Source organism: Vanellus vanellus (genome assembly GCF_965231255.1).
Source record: "Vanellus vanellus genome assembly, chromosome: 7".
Lineage (NCBI taxonomy): Eukaryota > Metazoa > Chordata > Aves > Charadriiformes > Charadriidae > Vanellus > Vanellus vanellus.
Window position 1 is genome coordinate 24,885,932 of NC_138912.1, and position 17,540 is coordinate 24,903,471.

At 37.5% G+C, this 17,540-nt stretch overlaps 1 protein-coding gene across 1 annotated transcript in view; it reads left to right on the plus strand.

The window, feature by feature from the left end:
* The window catches only part of KAT6B (lysine acetyltransferase 6B), a 112,930-nt gene that overhangs the window by 70,472 nt on the left and 24,918 nt on the right, over positions 1 to 17,540 (plus strand). Inside the window, 4 exon segments of the mRNA XM_082486586.1 lie at positions 487 to 602; positions 2,670 to 2,811; positions 5,867 to 6,028; positions 9,171 to 9,264. Of these exon segments, the coding sequence (XP_082342712.1) occupies positions 487 to 602; positions 2,670 to 2,811; positions 5,867 to 6,028; positions 9,171 to 9,264 (514 nt within the window).

Here is a 17,540-nt window from a genome sequence, read left to right on the forward strand (position 1 = left end):
AGCTCAGCTTCAGTATAATAGTTTAGATCACTGTGTGGTTGTATACTGGTGGCTGCTGTGAGGTAAATTCTAAGGACTTTAGAAAGTTTCTGCTGATGCCTTCTCCCTCAGTGTTTTGACAAAAGGACAGCTTTGAGTTTGAACCAGACCTGTAGAGAAGTTCTTCACTAGATGCTGTGGGAGAAGAGGATGAGGCAGTTGAGCCTCTTATTTGGCTGGGCCATGCCCCATCTATTTGTATGCACTTACTTGTAAGCACTGCTCACTTAACTTCATGTTTAGTTGTTTGGCACCTTGAAATAAATTTTCACTGCTTATATTTGGGTGTTTGCAAATGCTGTTCTCTGTCCACAATGGAAGAACTTAAGCAGCTGGTTTGAATACTTCAGGTTTCTCACACCTTGACTGAATGAAATTGATGATACAAAGCTAACTTTCCTTATACTTCTTCTGTAACTAAGATATTGCTTTTATTGAACCTGACAGAAAATTGGGTGTAAAACCACTGGTGAAACAAGTGGACGATACCCTTCAGTGATTGAGTTTGGAAAATATGAGATTCAGACCTGGTACTCTTCACCTTACCCACAGGAATATGCAAGGTAGTGAGTTGTCGAGATTGTCATACATTGTTGGAATTTTTACTAACATGATAATTGTAGTTTTCTTACTCTTTTGTAATTGTTTATCATTTACATCTTTAAAAAGTAAATATGCTTTTGTAATTATAAGTGAGAACAAGGATTTGTCTTGTCTTCTTTCTTAACTAGTTCTAATCAAAGGTACATTAGGAAGATTAATTTTCCTAGTCCTGCATAAACATAATCTTACATTGTTTATTGGCATGGTTTTGGTTTGGGTTTGTGGTTTTTTTGCGTGTGGTTTGTTTGGTTTGTTGGGTTTTGTTTGGGTGGGGTTTTTTGGTTGTGTTTTTGTTTGTTTGTTTTTTAAAACAATTGCAACCAGGTATGTCCAACTTCTGGCCATTTAGAGCAGTTAATCTCGTTTGTTGTCCAGAATTTGTTAACCTCCTTTTTCTAGGGACCAGGGAGAAGTTTGAATATGCTAGATAAATAAAGTCAAGGTGAGCAAGTTGTGGCAACAGCATCTCGTTTCTGGCTTCCTTTGCCAGGGTGCACCTCGGAGTCAGGCAGAGAGCACAAACTAGTATATGTGCTCAACAGATTTCTGCTGATTTTTTTGCATGTGCTGAAAAGAAATGTTTTATGAATTCATTGGATCTATGGCACCTGGAGATTTGCAGAAGTGTATGTTTATCAAGCTCTACTACTATAGCAAGCAACCACATTATGTGGTCTGTTCCAAACTGTCTTTACATTGCCTTACTGTATAATGGCTTTTCTCTCCCTCTGTCTCAGTCCTAGATATTGTCATCTTTGCATGATGGGAATGAGGGATAAATAGTGAATTGGTAATACAAAAATCAAGGGCTAAAAAAACTGTAGAGAGCATTTCTGTTTCCTCTTATCACCATTGCTTTTATAGTGTTAATATTTTATCTCAGTTCTTTTTTATTCCCTCAATCTATATCATATTGTGAAAGAGAGTTACTGGTTCCATCAAGTAAATTAATCCCAGATAGAGGCATAATGATGGATAATTATTAGTATGAGGCAACCGTGGGATGGCATCTGTAGGAGGCAGTGTGGTTCTTGGCTCTGTGTGCAGTGGAATTACATCATGGAACTGTTCAAACTACTTTTTGTTGTTGATAAACTTTCTTAGAATTCTGGAGTAGTGGCTGTGATCCCAGGATGTGCCAGTAGCTTCAGAGCAGATAAAGGTTGTTCTCTGCTCTAAAATTTTGTAGACTAATTAACTTCTGCAGCAGTCTTACGCTGCTTCAGTAATTTAAAAATTAAGATAAATAGCCATAAAATTCACCAAAAGGAGCAGTTTCTGGTATGTAGAATCCTTGTCAACATTGTCTTACACGGGGCATATGGGTACTTGTATGTAGTCTGAACTGAATCCTTCCTGGAGGACTACAATCATCTGTGTTGCCTGTGTCATGGAGATGTGTGGAAGGGAGACTTTTGGCTATATGCAAACTGTTTGGGTGGGCTTCTGTGTTAAAATAAAGTGATAGTTTAGGTGGGAGTACAATACTACTACAGTTTGCTGTCCCACCCAAATATTTTGAAGACAGTGGAAAGAAAAGTCATCTCCTAGCCTTCCCCACGTACAAAGTAAGGATAATTAAAGGCAAGGAGATTCTCTGTATTCTGTTGCATGCCTCCTTTTCTTTAGTGGAAGAAGGGTGAAATTTTGAGGTATGACTCCAGTGTGCCTACTTTAATACACAACAGCAAAAGCTTAGGTGGAATGTGGGAAGGGGGAAGTAACTGGGATCTGCTTGAGGCTGAACCACAAAAGCAGCTGACCACAGTGCAACTCTATTGAATTAGGTTCATTGTGATTGATTGAATCTGATATTTTCTTACCTTCCTTTTCTAATGCCTAATGTGTATGTTTAATCATTCACTCTAATGTGATTGATTTTTATTTTTAATTTTTTTAAACTTAAGCAGCATTTAGTCATGGTACCTTGTATTTAAATGGGGAGGGCCTTTCATTTTGTGGTAACTTTTTTGTTTACTGAATTTAACAAATTTCTTGTATAAAATATCTTTCTAATTTTCATACAGATTACCAAAGCTTTACCTGTGTGAATTCTGTCTTAAATACATGAAAAGTAAAAACATTTTGTTAAGGCATTCAAAGAAATGTGGCTGGTTTCATCCTCCAGCCAATGAAATCTACAGAAGAAATGACCTTTCAGTATTTGAGGTAGGTATATCAAAATCTAAATTTCTGAAAGTTTCTAAATTTCTGAAAGTATCTGGACATTACAGACCAGTTGTAGAACTAGTGAAAACTTTAACATACTTCAGTACTTCTTTGGAGATTCTTATACTGCAAAACTAAGTCCATTTTCCCTGTCCTGTTCTACCCTGCCATGTTCTGTCACAAGGACTTTCTTTAGTTGTACTTCATGCGTTACCCAACCTCTTGAGATACTTGTATAGCATGCATCTTGGATGGGGACCACAATAGAAGCTCTTTGACTGGTTTGCCTTTACCTTCTCAGCAAAAGTACCATTTCTGGCTATTTGAGTATCTTGGGTGTAGGGAGAATATGCATCATAATGTAGAAGCTTCCAGGGTATAAAAGCAAGCAAAGTAGTTTCTTGTGTACTGTTCTAAAAATACCAATGTAGCTACTACGTGCATTTACCTTCCTTTTGAATGTTTGAGAAACGTGCCGTGAAACATCCTGGTTGGGTGACAGAGCTTGAGTCCAACTTTGGCCACAACACTCTGCCTATAATTTAGAAAGTGCAGAGTTGAGCTTTTGGATATGTAATCCTTTCTAATCTAAATTATTCTCTTGGGAGATGGTTTCTGTTACAGCTTAGGGTTTGCAAGGATATCCTGGACGATAGAATTCTGTGTTTCAAACAGCATGCCTGCACTTACTGCATGTATGCATTACCCTCTCCATTACTATGTCTCAAGAATCGTTACTGATTGCATTAACAGAAAAGACTTTTGGGGTTGCTAGGACTTCTTTTGAGGCTGTTTTCTCAACTGCGGTATTCAGATGTGTATGTATATTGATACCTGCATTTAAGAAGAAGTTATGATAGATTCTACTTGAAACTAGTGTTTTCATATTGTATCAACGTCTGTTGTGCTTGGTCATTGCCATTACCTGATCAGACAATGGTAGATGCAGTCTTGGAAGTCCTCACCTAAATTAGTAAAAGATCTTAATATTTGGTTCACTTGTTTGTTTTTGTGCTATGAAAAAAAAACCCTAGCTATCTGCATCAAGATTGCTTCCTTCCTGACTTGGGCAGTTTTTATAAAGAGTGTAGATCTGCCAGCAAAAACTTAAGTTGTAAACAAACTTAACTCTTTTCCTATTAAGAAACAAAATTGTCCTAGTCAGTCCAAAATAACTTAGATTTTCTCCACTAGCAGGTGTTAAGAGCTGGGCAGCATACCACAGGCAAATCCTCCTTTCCAGTTTATTTTCATTAGCTACTGGCAACACATGAACAAAAACTTCCTAAAAATAAAAGTAAAGTACAGGTTGTAGAAAGGGGGCTGGAGGTGGATGGGGAATCGATACAAAAAACACATGGAAAACAATGTGCATGTGAAAGCAGTCACCTGACTCTTTCTCCACTGCTTTTATTCCCTTTCTCTATTTTTGGTGCTTCAGTGAGCACTTATGTTAAGACTTCTGTAATAAAGTGGTTTTTTTTAATTCAAAGGTTAATGTCAGTTGTTACTCTGATAACTGTAGAAACTTACTCATCAGTTGATGTCCTTCCTCACGGATACTTTCAGGAATTCTGTGTACCCATTTTCTGTTTGATGGAATGAAGGGTTTGTAGTTTCCTTTGTGCTTTCTGTTTTTAGGAGAAATAGAAATAAATTTTGCATTTAAGATTTATGTACCTCTGCCCAGAGTGTGACTTTGACAGATTTGAGAAAAGACTTTGACATCGTTTACTACTGTGCTGTATGGAACTAACTTTTGACAGATGCTTGCTTTTGAAGTTGCAGTCCTTCGCGCCCCCCCCTGTGCCCCCATAATTTAAAACTGATAAACAAGCTGTGTTTGCCTGCAATTTAAGGACTTCTTTACATTTCTGTACAAATGTTGTACTGGAAAAGATCGCTTACATAACTTTGGATTTCAAGCTTATGGCTTAGCCAGTGAGGATTTACACTTGGTTAATGTTTGTGTTTGATTTGCATACATGCTAATAAGTGTGAAAAGGAGTATAAAGTATCTGGACAAATGGAGTTGGATGAGAGCTCAATGTATTTTATAGGTTCTTGAGTACTATATGCAAGTTTATTCTGAAGCCCTTAGGAGCAGTAGCTGTCCATTAAATGTTTTTTCTTTAATCCAGATAATGCAACTATACTACTGAAGTCACCTTGAAATCCCTAAATATATCCAAAAAGGTTGGGTTTTACTCAGATTTGTAACTAGGATTCTTACTTAAAAACAAATTAGAATAGAGTATGTCTTCTTTTTTTGGCATGGTGTGAATGAAATCCAGCTAGTGACTTTATCAAAGTACAAGCAAACCTTTCCATTAAGAAGATTATTTCAAAAATGCTGCTGCCTTTGACTGAGCCTTCCTTTTCAGGGAGTAGCTAATTGATCTAGGAAATCTGCATCTGTGTCTGGCTTTTCTGTAGCTGTCTGAGTCACAGCTTGACTCTTTACACTCATAACATACCTAGACTAATTGTAGTACTTAGCCTGAGAATTTACTTCTCTTGTTCAATAGCGTTTTAGTCTACTATAGAAATTTTGTCTTGTCTAATTTATCTGAAACGTTGCTGTGATTGTTATGTAATTGGCAGCTCATTCATTGGCCTTACACCTTTAGGATTCAACATAATACACTTCATTGTTTTGTGTTCTTTCATTGTTGTACACCACTGCCTTCTAGCAAACTACAGTTTAATGTAGTTTTAACTAGTAAATTTTTGTTGTCTGCCAGTCATTCATTTTCATTCCAGAAACAAAGGGAAAGAGGTAAGTCTCACTTGAACAATTAAAAGATGAAGTTACTTTGTTTAATAAATCCAGATCCTCGGAGGATACTTACAAATGCAAAGTAATTAGTACTAGCTGGAGAATTTGTATTTAACAAGAAGCTGGAGCATTTCTCTTCTGAACCGTAATGTGTTTTTTTTTCTGTAACACCATCTTGTTCGTGTTTCCTTCTAGGATATGTGATTGATTCAAGAAGTTGTTTTTTCCTAACATGTTGGTGGCATTGGAAATAACTGCATCTGTCTTGCTTTCTAGGTTGATGGGAACGTGAGCAAAATTTATTGTCAGAATCTTTGTTTGTTAGCTAAGCTTTTTCTGGACCACAAAACCTTGTATTATGATGTTGAACCATTCCTCTTCTATGTCCTTACAAAAAATGATGAGAAAGGCTGCCATTTAGTTGGATATTTCTCCAAGGTAAAAAAAAAAAAAAAAAAAAAAAAAAAGTGGGGTTATTTTGAACATTTGTAATTTCTCAGTCTTAATATTTGTGCCAATAGCAAAGAAAAACAATTCAGAAGCTTGAAGTCTTCTCTATAAATCTCAAGTATAGTGTGCATTGTTTCAAATACACTCGTACTTTCTGGTCTCAGAGACTGATGCAAATTCAGAAATTGTATGTGCCACATTCATTGGGGTTTTTTTGTTGGTTTGGTTGTGGGGCATTTGGGTTTTTTGTTTTGTGGTGGTTGGTGTTTTTTTTTTCCCCCAGAATGTGTTGTGGTTTCAGTTGAAAATTACACCTTTTTCCTCCCCCTACCATTTTGCGGTAGTGTACCAAGTCTAACTTCTAAGAGTCGACAGTTATTTGAAATCTTGGTGTGTTTTCATAGTTTTACTGCTAGCAGTTCAGGGTGGCTATTTAGATATAAATGGCCAGCTGAGTTAATCTCTTGTGTACAGTCTGATCTAATGCAGGTACTCGTTGCACTGAGTGTAAGAAGGCAGTGCCTAATTTTATGGTGGATGCCCTCTTTAGAGTGGATATCTTTATAGGTTGTGGTTTTGCTTCAAATTTTAAAACAATAGATGGCTGCTATAGACAAAAACACTACTTATGTAGACTGTGTTGAAAAAGATGACCAAAATTAATGGTGAAATATAATTACATATGTCTGCAACAGGAAGAGCTTCCAGTAGTCAGTTTGTCCATAAGAAATGTGATGACTTCGTATAGTTACTCAGAAATTCAGTAATTCTTGCCCCTGGTATCACCACCTCCCTCAGTATATAATTTTCTTTCTTTAAGAAGGGATTTGTATGAAGATACTACTTCGGAGAAATTTAAAAATCATGTCAGAGTACCTGCATTTTATAGTGATCTCTTGGGGGTGTGACCAATTCCTCTTGAGATGTGGGCCTTGCTGAGATTAAAGTAACAGTGAGATGTGTAGGCACAATTTGCTCTGTCTGTTATGCCAGTCGGAAGTACAAATATGTCAACTCTGATATAGGTAAGTATTTTCTAGTATACTTATTTACGGTACTGCAGGCATGTTGTGGTTTAACCCCAGTGGGCAACTAGAACCACACTGCAGTTCACTCACTCTCCCCGCCACCCTCCAACCCCACTGCCTACCTCTCCCACTGACACCCCCCCATCCATCATAGGGTAGGGAGAAGAGGAAGAAAAAAAACCTCGTGGGTTGACATAAAGACAGTTTAATAGGTAAAGCACAAGGAAAGCAAAACAAGGAATTCATTCACTGCTTCCCATGGGCAGGCAGGTGTTCAGCCATCCCCAGGAAAGCAGGGCTCCATCACGCGTAATGGTTACTTGGGAAGACAAAACACCATCACTCCAAACATTCTCCCCTTCCTTCCTTCCTTCTTCCTCCAGCTTTATACACTGAGCATGACATCCTATGGTATGGAATATCCCTTTGGTCATCTCAGGTCAGCTGTCCCAGCTGTGTCCCCTCCCAACTTTTTGTGCACCCCCAGCCTACTTGCTGGTGGGGCAGTGTGAGGAGCAGAAAAGGCTTTGACTCTGCATAAGCACTGCTCAGCAATAACGAAAACATCCCTATATTATTAACACTGTTTCCAGCACAAATCCTCACATAGCCCCATAAGAAGAAATTAAGAAAGTTAACTCTACTACAGCCAAAACCAACAAGGTGTTAAGATGAGTGTCTCTTGATGTTCCTTCTTTCTGCAAGGATGCATTTTCTTTCCCCACTTCACCCCTGGTGCTTTTGGCTAGTCTGTTTGTCACATCTGATGATTGTGAATGTTTTATCTACCAAAACTTAGAGAAAAAAAAAACAAACTTCATCTCAGATTCCACTCTGAAGTACTGAAATTATTCACTGAATAATTTTGTCCTGCCTTCTGCACCATTTTTTTTTTTTTTTTTAAGCATGCGTGTGTACTTTTGCTGGCAGAAATGCTCTAGCTTTTCTTCCCTGATTACAAGTATGTTGCCAGGATGTGAACTTTGTACTGGCAGTCTTGAGAGTCTGAGAAGCCTGTACAGAGAAAATTCTTCACAATACCATAGAAACTAAGAAACCTTGTGAAATACAGCATGGATATCTGTTATTACATCTGAAGAAATGTTGGGAAACCAACATACTGGCATGTGATCCTGTCAGTGTCATCACTGGTCTGGTGTCACTTGTAGAGGCTGAAGTGATAGGTGGTTTCTCAGACTGTCCCTGTGCTTGCCACAACTTCTTGTCAGTTAATGCTGACCTGGATATTTCTTGTTGATTTATTTGGTCTCCCTCAAAACTACCTAGTGCTGATTTGGGGATTTTTAATTTTTTTTTGTGTGTGTAATCTTTTAAAGGTAACAAGGCTTCAAGACTCTTCCTTTTTATCAATAAATCTGAAAGAACCTATAACCTTACACTGTTACAATAGCTTCCTAGCTTAGATTCTTCCCTGTGTTGTCTTAAAACAATCAGTGTAATATTTGCCTCCATTGGCTGTATGTTACATGACTTCATTCTGTCTGAAAGAGCTCTGGTTTCTGAGCTTTCTGCCTCAGTTTGGATTCAGGTGAGAAGCATTCAGCTTTGAAAAAGTTAGTATGCTTCAAGTAAGACTACTTAGTTCTATAGGTATGGGGTTCCTCCCCTTCATCCCGACCCCATATTCATTCAGAGAGAGAAGACAAAACAAAGATGGAAGCCAGCAGGCACTTAGTGTAGCAATTGCAGAAAATACAACTTCAGTATGTGTATGGATATTATTTTCCACTTTTATATCCTTAACAGAATGGTCAATGAATGTCCTGGTTTGAGGACGTGTTATGAAAATATTTCCCTCTTTCTCCTGTCCTCCTTCTTTACAGCACTTAAACTTCAATTTGCTGTTTAGACAATGTATTTAAATTTTAAGATGCTGAGTAGTTAACTAATAAATATTTTGAAGGGTATGTTTGGTACTTCCTTCTTATAATTAAGTATTAACGTGGAATGATTTGACATTGGTACTGACTTCATGCATCTGTTCACCTTATTGGGATATCTTACAAGGACAGTGGCAGGTGCAGGCAATTGCCCACTTCAGCAGTGCTTTGACATACTTGATCTGTTTCTTCTTCCCACAGGAAAAGCTTTGCCAGCAGAAGTACAATGTCTCCTGCATAATGATCATGCCCCAATACCAAAGGCAAGGATTTGGGAGGTTCCTCATTGATTTCAGTAAGTGTTTTATTTACACTTGTGATCCGGGGAGCTGATGGCTGTTACAAGAAATTGTAACATGAAACTTTATTTAACGTACTTTGTTGTTTTTATCAATAGATAATAGGATTTCTGTTTATATTTACATAGGATAGAACAGCTACCTGAAGTGAAAAACTTACTGCTGCTCTGTTATTGTACTAGAGGAAATTGAGAATGAATCTCTCAGCAGTAATATTAGCTCACAAAGCTATTACTCTGAATGAATTGTCTAAATTACTTCCAGTTTGCCTTGCTAGTTAGTATAAGAGGCAATTATTTGTGATTAAAGATAAGAAGGTGTTAGTCCAAGGCATTCTCTACATTCTAATATTTCTAACTTGTGCCTTCTTTTAGCTAAAGAACTGTTTTAGCTAAAGAATTGCTACATAGAACAAATGTATTTTGGGTTTTGTGTTCATCACTTCCATAGTGGAAAATGTTACCAAAAAAGTGTAAGTGCTCATGGCTGTATGTGTACTTGCTGCTTTATTTTGCCGAGTTGTGTGACCTATTAGAAAGCTTCAGGCACATTTCTTTAAATATAGATTTGTTATCCCCCAATTCTTGAAGCTGCAGTGAAACTCCAAACAAAATCGTCCAAAGAAACTTCCTAGCTAAGTGTCCTCAGCACTACTGAATCCAACTTCCTACTGTAATTTATAGGGAGGACGATAAAGGAATTGGTGTACGTTGTATGTGGTTAGTTTTCACTATTACTTTTTTTTAAAGCACCGTAGAATTCCATGACAATAGAGATAGTTAAGGTAATAGGATTCCTGCCCGGAAGGTGTATGCAAGAACATTAAAATGCAAATAAAAATACATTGCAGTATAACAGCAGGGCAAAGACAATAATTTGTAACTGTAGAGTTTAAGTTCTGTGACTTGTAGTGTTCTACCCAGCATGACTACACTAGGGTTCATAAAGATACTTAGTATGTCTCATCATTGCATGGCTTTATAAACAGTCTTCACTATACCCCTGTGAGTTAGGTAAGGATGGTTCTGGACCACTTAATCCACCATTGAAATGTAGCCATCATTGGAGCGGAACACAACAGCTGTTCCATTGTGCGCCTTCTGCAACCTTTTAGGAAAGGCAATGAGAAGTACCGCATGTTTCTGGAACCACAGATTGAATTTTAAGTTTACTAAGGTAGAAATTGGCCCTGTTTTAGGATTAGGATCTCTTCTTGCAAAAGGAGGTGGGGAACTTTTACTGGGCAAATCTGGTAAGTGCTTCTAGGCTTTTTATTTGGTTTTTACTCTGTTGTCCTTCAAAAAAAGCACTCTTAACAAACATTAGTCTGGTTGCGTTTGCAGTAGTTATGTCTACAAAACTGATGGCACAGCTATGAAACCTGTGGATTCCACAGAAGGTCTGGATATGGATATGCTGTGATTCTCTGGATCTGTGGTCTGTCTGTTATTGTGCCATGTGCTGCTTCATCTGGAAGAGTCAGTCCCTCAGCCTTCTGGAAAAATCTGGAAGTACATCGGGTTGTTTGAGTCATTAGGGTTTCCGTGATAACTTGCCACATGACCTAATGGTATCCTTAACTTGAAGCTTATCTGGTGCTATTCTTACGCCTTTTCTCTTTGAAGATGTGTTCATATCACAGGTGTAGGCTGCAGCTATATATACATGCTGGGCATAGTCCAGAGACCAGCTTTAGCTTCTGCTGTAGCTAATAGACTGCCCACTTTGGGAGCACACAGTCAGTCCTTTGTACATTTGCACGGTGTTTTGCCTTGGTTTTCTGTACAGAGGTTTCCTTAACTAACTGGGAGTCAGACTGTCTCAGTTTCCAACAGAATGAAGAACCAAGAGGTGACTGAGAAAGTCTGGCTCTGCTGTGAGAGTGAGGTGCGAACTAAATTACGGGTAGTGAGAGAACTGCTTGTGACTGGTCTTCCCTAGGTGTAGAAAGGAAGGTAAAACTCCAAGGCTTGTTTTCCTAGGTTGTATCTATATCTTTTTGCAGGATCGAGGCTGAATGCCATCAAATGGGGCAGCCGTAGCCTCATCTGGATTAGTGAGTCCAAAATCTATCTTCTCACAAAAAACCTTCAAAATCAATTTTTTACTTTATTTGTTTCTACCTCCTGTATTGTAATTGACTGACTAACGTCTTCTTTGTAAGTCACCCTTTCTGTTCACTTGTGGTCTCTGAGAATAAGTCGTTCTAACTGGCCTGAGAAGATGGGACATAACAAAACCCCGGTTATTATTCTGACCTTGAACAGAGCAGGTTTATCATAGCTTAAAACATTTGTTGCCAGTAACATTATCTAGATTGTCACATTCTCATGAAGTTATTAGAAGATAAATTTAATGTTCTGAATGTTAAGTCTTCATTTGTCACGCAGGTAGAGCGTCTAAACTGCTCTATTTTCAATTCTGTGAAGTAGTCACTGGTACTTGTCTCTCTTATAACAGTAACCAGAACAGGTTTTAGACTAAAATAATAAAAATGTAATTGAGCAAGTAATTTTCAGAAAATGATAGTTACAAACCGCAAAAGGGAAGGTCTCAAGAACTGTTTGCAAGTGCCTGGCTGCTCACATTGCTTTGTATATATCTAGACACTTGACAGTTAGAAAGGCTGGAAAGAACGCAGCCTTCAGCCGCTATACAACTTCTGCTTTGTCAGCAGACTGGTGAAAATGTAGTTTGTGGTACAGAATTTGCTTCTTTTTCGGTAAGTGAAATGCATTTGTACAGATTGTGATGTATTATTCTGTCTTGAACTACTTTAGTCTTTACAGATGAGTCTATGTGGTCATGCCATAGCTTGCAAGGGAAAATAAATTATTTTTATTTTGCCAAAAGGAAAATAGGTATTTGTTTTCTGACCACTGGGTGTGTTTTTAATTTTTTTTTTCAATTAACTTTTTACTAACTATGTTTAAACTTACCTATATTTCAAATAGAAACTGATAATATTCTTATTTGTTACTGTGTAGACATCAACATACAGCTTTGTATGTCTCTTTGTATGCCAGGTTTGTCTCTTCAGGAATCTATAATATCACATATGGCAAAAGGATTTTTAGGAAGGGTACTTTAACTTTCATGAGAAGACAGCGTGCTGTAAGATGCCTGAGTTCTCTAGCCTGATTGTCTTTAGCAAAAATTTCATGTGTAGTTTTCTGTATGTCATTGGTCATTTAAATAGAAATGTTGTTTTAAAAAGCACAATATATGTGTCTGTATGTGTTCTGTTTTTTAAAGTTGGGTAAGATTTTTTTTTTAATTATTTTTGTAGTAGGGAAGTTATGGGTTTTGACTATTACAGAGACTTGTTGGGTTGTTAGAAATGGAAAAAAGTTAAGTTCTAAATATTTATCAAACAGTGAAACTGTTGATTTATAAAATTGCAGACTTGATACTGCCTCATTTTGCTTAATTCACTGTACTGTAAGACAAAATTAGTTTAACCTGTTTTATTTTCTAGAAGCATGTTATACTGAAGACAAAATGGTTTATGTGAAATCTTCGTTTTGTTTATACTGAGTATGCTTTATTAAATATTATAACACCATTTGATTTTTTTCATATAGGGAACCTAATTTTGCTTGGAGTGTATCTAAATGTAGAAAAGCAGTTCCTGAAAATGAATAAGGGTCTTAATTTGCTTCTTGTATTTATACCTTCCTGCCTTTTACAGGATAATTCTCGCCAAACTTCTTGGGTTTGTGCTTTTTCTTTTGTTTTCATTTCCTTGTTCTTCTTGTATTCTGTGAGGTTGACTGGATTGTGATTGCAGGGTTGTACCTGGGAGAGAATAATTAATGTCTGCATGAATCTTTTGTATTTGCGGTAAATTTAATTTTGGACAAGTAGACTCCAGCTTAAGCTGATCCAGAAATAAACCAGAGAGCAGGCTTTTATTGTATAAGATTCCATTCTGGGTTTGTTTCACTCTGAATATGGGTCCAATTGTAGTGATACACAGCTATTATTCCTGTCACAAGGATCATATATACTTGCATTTGCGCGAGTCTTTGTCCTCTGTCAGTTCAGCCTGCATTGCTGCTGTGGTTTTGACAGTGCAAGCACACGCTACAGTGTTGTAGCTGCTCCTCTATGTGTGCTCCCATTTCTTTTATAAACTTCAGCAGCTTCTCTATACAAGAAGTATTTCTTGATGTGAGCTCTCACAAAGCCTAGAATCTTCATATGCTTTCTGTTTCTACTCATTAGGTTGCAGTGCCAAAAAATGAGTATTTCCTTATTTGGCATATCTTACACAGAGTTCAATATTACTAGAATGAAATACTGCAGTATTTCGTATTTGTTTGCTGTAAGTTTAAAGCAATCTTTTGATTCACACTTCCTCATAAAGCTCATCTCATCACGGAGCCATATTTCTGTTTATTGGATTGCAAATTCCATGCTGGAGGCCTAGCAGCAGTTGGAGGAAAAAAACACGTGTGACTATTAAGATAAACCTTTCTAACCGTGCTGTCTAGTATGTTGATGGTTCATTTGCATCACAGTAACAACTGGGTTCAATGCTGAGGAGCAAAGTCCTGGATAGCCTTTTGTTATTTATCTTGAGAGTGTTTCTGGTCCAATTGATTGTAGCAGTTTCTTCCTTCCCTTCAGAATTCCTTCTTTTCGTTGTGTTCATCTGTTCATTGTGAAACGACTATTTTTGCTGAGAGAGGAAACCTGTTTTAATGATGCTGGGATTCTGTTTGGGCTATATATATTCTTTGTTTTGTTTTGAGTGTGTGGGGTTTTTTTTCACTTGTCTGTATGTTTGGGAAAGTCAGTGCTGACTTTTTGACCTTTTGTATCATTTCTTGCATGCAACTTTTAATGGCTTTTTTTCCCATTAACTTGAACTAACCCCTGATTCCCTTCTGGGATGTGTAGCTCAGGTTTGTTTGTGAGACACGAGCTAGGGATAGGGAAGGACAATGCGCACGTCTGGTGGTGGAGGAAAGAAACAGAATTTATATTACTTGAGGAGTTGTGTTCTAGTATAGGAAAAGTGACTCTGTTTAATGTCCTTTTTTGCTCATTTCTCCAAATCTGGTATCTGTTTCTTGGTCCCAAGTATTTTTTTTTCTTGTTCCAGTTAAACAGGTGAGTAAATCTTCAATTCCTGATTTGCAGAAGCAGCAGAGTACCAGCAGTAGCAACACTTGCGCAACAGCTTAGGTATAGAACCAGGGAAGGCAAGTTTTTAAGGGATGAGAGGACAGAAAATTGGCTTTACAAGTAAACGGAAAATAAACTGTTAAAGAGAAGTTATGTCTTTCCTCCTAAATGCTTCTCATGAGTAAGAATGAGAACAATTGATAAAGGAGGTCAGTACCGTGACTGATATTTATAAATTGGTAACTTTTTTGCTCAAAGTCAATATTAGCCTATATTGCTTCTCAATGGGAAATGGCTCAGTAAAGGCCTGTGAACAAGATTTGGTGGGGTGGGAATGTTCATTTGCTGTTTACAGCTTTGCAGAACTTGTCTGAAGATCTGGAACTACAGTGTGTTTCTTTGATCTCAGTTCTAGTCCTGTCTTCACTACAAATTCCTACAATCGCTCGTCCACATGCAACTGTCTAAGGGCTCCTGTTTGCGAAAGCTGAATCGGTGAAATATTCTGGGCTAAAAGTGGGTAGGGAGTAAGGACAGATGTCCTTGGAGGTGTTTGTTAAACCCAGATCACATAATGATCTTGTATGCACTTTCATTGAGAAGTAAGGGGACGGTGTTGGGGCAGTGAATAGGCACAAAAAGGATGGATACCTTTTGTAAAGTGCATTCTTGAATTCTTTCCAGTTTGCACTTGTTTCAGAAGATCTGCATCTCTCCGTGGCAATGTGGAAGATCTTCATTGCTTAGGGCTCAGTCCTGCAGACGTGGTAAGGACTGTGGATTGAGTCCAAATAATTACTTTAGGCAGAGAAGCTGTCCCACAAGCTTTGACAGGTAACATAAACCTGTATTGATAAGAACGGGGACAATGGGTTTATTTCTTATTGCCAGCAGTTTTGTGACAGTTTTGAAATAAGCTGAAAAAAATGCATTGGATAAAACCTGGGATGGTCTTTGCGTGCAGTTTATGGAGACTGTGAAAAGTATGAGATTTTCTTCTGGTTTTTAGTGCAATTTTGTTATCCCTACAAGTTTGGTAAAGAGCTGGTCTAGCCTGTAAAATCAATTTTTCTGTGTAAGGGAGGAGGTTTGGTTTCTGCTAATCTTGAAGAAAAACATGAATCTAGTTCAAAAATAAAAATGTTTATTTCTGAATATGCTCAATTCAAACAACATTTTCTCTTTCAGGGTAAACTAGTTATTTCAGACTTCCTCATGACTCCAATACTTTAAAAGCTCTCTCTTCTGATACAGACAAAAGGTTATTTTTGATTGAAAATAAGAATTCCTTTTAGACAATTTTGGGCTTTGTTTTCTCACTCATGTCCATTACTATGTCTTGGGTTTTTGTCATGTCTTCAGAAGGAGTCCGGGTTGAGCTTTCCATGGCTAGTTGCAGTTTGGACAGTGAGCTCTTCTAGTTCAGTCTTCCACACTGGCATTGTGGTGCTTTGGTATGTTAAGAAGGTTTGGAAGTGTTGCTATATGAAAAGGTTGATTTCATAACTCTCGTATCTCTGGTTCCTGCTATAGTGTTTCTAGGTTTTCTGCTTTAACATCAAATTAGGTTACTCCTCTGTGGAAACCTGAAAAGCAGTGACTTTGTGAAGCACCATGTTTGTGCAGTCATCGAAAAAAAATCAAGTTAAACAAAACTTGAAACTAGTAATGGGCTAACATGTGGCCTGTCATTTAGGGCAACATATAGCTATAGATTATACTAGCATTTGAGAAAATGTCATCCCTGTTTGGAAGATGAGTAACTTAAAAATGTAATAAATGTGTTGGAATTAAGTGGTGGAATAGAGTAAAAATGCTGCCTGACATTTTTACAGTGGCTCTGAGAACATATTATGTCAGTAAACGAAGAGCTTTGGGAAAGATGACAAATTTTCTTTATTGAAGGGCTTTAATTTTTTGGTAGGAAGCTGGAATGAAGCAAGTGAGCAAAGCCACTGCAGTATGGAAATTGTAGTGTTTCTTCTTTTAAGAATATGTGAACATAGAAACAATGACAGACTGTTAAGAGAAGCACTAAAAGGGCAAAAGAGGGCAGAAGTAATAAAAAGACATAGTTTTCTTTTTCATTATGATAAATTCACACAATTTCTTTGCTGTGTAGCCTTAGCTTGTATTGTTTTAAGTGTCTGTGTAGATTTGCTGTGTAGTAACAGGTTGGGGGGGAGGGTAACTGATTTAAAACTCTGTTCAGTTGGAAACAAGACACAGACCTTGAACTGATAAAACTTGTGTTCTTTATACTAATTCATAAATTAACTTCTGGAAAACAAAGTAGACTGGAAAAAAAAAAAAGGTAAACATGGATACTGGAATGGAGCAAATCTATGCTCTCTACAACTACCTGAAAGGAGGTTGTAGAGAGGTGGTCATTGATCTCTTCTCACAAGTTACAGCTGATAGGACAAGAGGAAATGGTGTCAAGCTGCGCCAGGGGAGGTTTAGGTTAGACATTAGGAAAAACTTTTACACTGAAAGGGTTATCAAGGACTGGAACAGGCTGCCCAGGGAAGTGATTGAATCGCCATCCTTGGATGTATTGAAAAGCCATCTAGATATGGTGCTCAGGGACATGGTTTAGAAGTGGCCTGGTAGAGTTAGATAATGGTTGAACTTGATGATCTTAAAGGTCTTTTCCAGCCATAATGATTCGGTGATTCTATTAGACCAGAGGAATTGTGTTCACATGTACAGCATGTAAGTTCTGGTATGCTTATGAAACTGCTGGGAACCAATTCTGGTGATACCTGCCTGCTGTTTAGAGCTAGACCCAAGTTGCAGTGGGTTGTAAGGGGTTGGATGTACTTTTTTGGTATGTGTTCATGTAGAAATGATACTCTAAATCCCTTAATCTGGTCATGGAAAGTAATGCATTGGCTAGAAAGTAGTATTTTGCAAAAACTACTTTAAGAAAATCAGAAGGATTTTTTTTTTTTTAAATATAGAAATACTGCAATCAAATATGTCTATGAAGTAGAAATAACATTTGAAAAACAAGGGTGTCTGTGGAATGATTAACTCTTTCTCTAAACACCCTTTACACTGTTCTTTTCTGAAGTCTAATGTTGAGATGTTTTACAGTTTGCTGTAACAAATACTGAAATATAGCAGGAACACAATC